Here is a 3,888-nt window from a genome sequence, read left to right as displayed (position 1 = left end):
TCGTTTCATTTTCAAAGAACGTAATTCTAAATAGTTAAATAAAGACTGTAAATTAGGCAGACACAAGCAATTATGTACATACATATGTATGTATTCAAAATATACATATCATGTAACTCTATTTCACTTCTTAATTGCCCTTTTAGGAAAAAGTGTGCTACAAATTTGCATACATACTAAAATTTTTATGAAAATTTGCACAAAGTTTGGAATTCCAATTTTCAGAGTTTATGCTGTTAGCCATAATTTTATATAGTTATTTTTAAGAGGCTTCCCTGAGGGGCTCTGTAGTCGGAGTAGAAAGAGAGGCAGATCACTGAAATCTTTGGTCTTTGCTCTCTCTCAAGCTGAAAAGGAGACAGGTGTCCGGTCCCATTATTTTCTTGTACCAGCTTCAAATTCAAATTCCTTTAAAATTGTATAGATTTTGTACGGCAATATGAATAATTTTAGGAAAAATCGAATTTCGATTCTAGAATTTTTTGAATCGATTCACGGATCGAATCGGAACTAAAAAATCGAATCGGAAGGGCTCGATTAATTGATCTTCGATTTAAAAAGGGCATCTCTAGTATGCATGTAGGTTTTTATGTACATATATGTATGAACGATTAACGCGCGACCGACCGAACCAGTAATTCCGATTAAACAATAAACCTGTTTTATTTTGGTGGTTGCAATGCCAAAAGATTGATAATTTAAAGATTGTAATTTCGAGATTACAGAATAAAAATATTGTAAAAAATAGATATACCCTCAATGAATAAGCATATTTAAGAGCATATTTTGGTGATATTACACATTTTATTCTCACACATGACCACATGAGAGCTCCCCATGTAAATAGACATAAGAATGAATGAGAGTTTTCTTACCGAAAATGTTCTCTTGAGAATAAAATAACAGTGAGAATCAATTTGCGATTAAACGCCCATTAGAGTACTCACCGCAATATGGCGGCACTCTCATGATTAATTACTCTCATAATGAATTACTCCCATCGTTTACGAGTACCTTTATGCAAAAAAATCGTCCTATTTTTATTTGATCGCTGTTTAGAATTAGGAGTACGATATATACATACATGCGTACGCATATACAAATATTTACATACATACATAAGTATGTAATTATGAGCTAACGTTTTTTTTTTTCTTTTATATTTTCACCGTTAGCTGTCGTTCAACTTCTGTAAGAAACTCCAAAAACTTGTTTGCGTCTGGTGAAATAAGTATGGAGCCTGAGTATCGTTCATCGTACATTTCATATCCGATGGTGGATCGAACTACAAAAATACTGCCACGTGAAGCATTTCGCCTCGATCCTGACCCAGTAGAAAACAAAATTCATCCAACCGTTCAAGAGGTTCCTTCCTGCCAAAAACTGGCAAATGATAAAAGTTTACGTGAACTTGCCGCTCGCAACCTTCAGAAAAGTCGCCTTCAGCAATACGTTGGAGATAATAAATACAACACCGCGCCATCTGAGTACAAACGCCAATTCGTACAATTTCCCATCGAAAAAGCACACTCCATACCACAAATATCTCATATAAAAATACAAGGTAAATTTGGGGGTGTGCCAGAATATCAAGACTGTTTCAAAATGTATGACAATTATTCGAAAAGCGCACCAATAAAAAAGGTTGACAATTTACGAGTATCTGGTGCTGAAATAGTAGAAAAGGCAAATGATGATACTAAATTACCAGAATATCGGGAGAAATTTCGTGAACCACCGAAAAGTGTATCGAAAGAAAAAGCAATTAAAATCCCTGACCATCTGCATCCAAACGGACAATTTTCGAAAGATATTCCAGAATATTACGAAAGCTTTCGTGATCCGAAGATTACACAGATGCCAGAACGTGGTAAATGTCGGGAACCATATTTACGCCTCAAAGGTAAAATCGAATTCAACCCAGAATATCGCAACACTTTTTTGGATTTCCCACGTTCACGGCCAATCATACGAAAACCAGCTTCCACATTTCGTCTGCCAAATTCATCAACTACGTCCAACACGACGCTTATTAAAAGTCCCAAATCTGCACGTCGCAAATTTAAATCGTATTCCCCAAAACGAAAGGAGTATATTGAAAATTCCCCAATTACAGACATCACCACAACGCCGGAATATCGTCGCGCTAATTACCAATATCAGCTGCGCGAACGTACTCCCACACGCGAACCCAAGGAGGAGAAAGGAGAAAAGGTTGTTGGTTCAGTATCCAACACTAAATATGTGTCCATCGCAACCCAACGCAAAAGTTCCGAATCGTCAACGGATGTACCCGGTAAGTCGTCATATTTGCAGAAGCGACGTACTTCCCGCCATCGCCAAGCAACTATTGGTTGTCATCATGGTCCAGGTGCACCACCGAGTTTTGAAAATGTTGTGGGTTGTGCAACAAAAAAGGCAGCAAAATTTGGCAGGCGCGCATCTATGCTTCAGAACACATCAACTCTGGGTAAGGACAGAACGGGATATGCCATGTCGAATCAAAAAGCCAACGATGAGTCATTCGTTGTGCTGAACGAGCCTTGTAAAAAGTCACACTGGATGAAGAAGTCCTGGTACGAATCGTAATTGTATTATTGTATGTGGAATGAAAATTTTAGTAGAGTAATTTGTGTTTACAATGGAAGATATACTAAAATAAATGTTTACTAGCTTTAACCCTTACTAGCAAATATACCCCGCTCCGCCTTTGAGCAATTGAAAAATTGTGCCAAATATTTGGAATATACATGCATACCAGTGTAGCCAAAAATGGGCTTTTCCTATCAAAACTGGTACGGTTTTTCCCATTTGGAAGGTTGGTAGGCTAGATTGGATTTTGGTAGGTTCCGCGACAATAATAGTTATTTGCGAAAAATATAAAATATGTATCCTGGTGACAAAGCAACGCAAGTAAAAGTGGGTTCCACCTTCAGCAAGCTGCACCGACGGTACAGGAGCTATGGGCACCTGTCCAACGGATGCCCTTGGTGTCATTACAGACATTCCTCCTTTGTCTATTTTGTTTGAAAAAGAGGGCTGCTGAAGTGCCCTACAACTGCCCAATATGATCAGCAAGAAATTTTGGGATCCTCGGGGTCATTTGGAGGTTCTAAAGCCATTTCTGGATAATCGCGAGTTATCCTTCTACAAACCCTACAAGGTAACAATTCCTGAAGGGGACTTCTGTGAAGTGATAGTAACTATGATTGACGAAAGGTCCCACGCATGGTATACCGACGGATCAAATTAAATATTTGTCGGATAGTCAGGCAGGTTAAAGGTCTTGGACTCTTCTAAAACGGCAGCAGGCTTGTGGAAAGCTGTAAAACTTTTTTGAACCACTTGGAAGCTCACAATAACATAACACTGTGATGGATTCTGGGACATGAAGGGTTTGAAGACAATTAAATCTGACTGTCTCGCAAAGCGGTGAGCCCAAATGCACTAGCATAAGGTTGGAGTGATTACAATTAGGGTTAAGAGCAATAGATCTTCTTAGGTTGCAGCGCGTTTCTCCCCGACGTAATAATAGTAACAATAATAATATGTATGTGTAACAATACGAACATTTCTGTAGAGTATAATGAATTCTTATACGTAGTTAATTTGTTTTTATTGTACTAGCTGTGTTTTAGTTTTTCTCCATGTTATGTTATTTACATTTTTAATAAACTTGACATACAAAAAAATATTAAAACTTAAATAAAGTTTTGGTAGGTTTTGGTTGAATTTGGTAGGAAGTTTTGGTAGGAAAAAAAATTTGTCTGTGGCAACACTGATACATACATAACTTCGTTAGCCTTAGTTTTAAGACCAACGAAGCTTGCCGAGTGAAACTATTGTTACGATTATCCTCGAATCCTTGAGGGATTTCCCAAATATACT

General features: G+C 37.6%; 1 protein-coding gene across 1 annotated transcript; it reads left to right on the top strand.

Moving 5' to 3' along the window:
* Positions 1 to 1,175: 1,175 nt before the first annotated feature.
* Positions 1,176 to 3,581, top strand: LOC118755667 (the record flags this gene model as incomplete). The annotated part of the gene is given in 1 exon segment (XM_036490495.1): positions 1,176 to 3,581. A coding segment is annotated over 1 exon segment (1,414 nt), but the record flags the coding sequence as incomplete, so codon positions are not given.
* Between the last annotated feature and the right edge of the window lie 307 nt (positions 3,582 to 3,888).

This window comes from Rhagoletis pomonella, unplaced genomic scaffold (assembly GCF_013731165.1).
Source record: "Rhagoletis pomonella isolate Grant_MI unplaced genomic scaffold, Rhpom_1.0 Rhpom_scaffold_06986, whole genome shotgun sequence".
Lineage (NCBI taxonomy): Eukaryota > Metazoa > Arthropoda > Insecta > Diptera > Tephritidae > Rhagoletis > Rhagoletis pomonella.
This window is presented reverse-complemented; position numbering and strand designations above follow the sequence as displayed.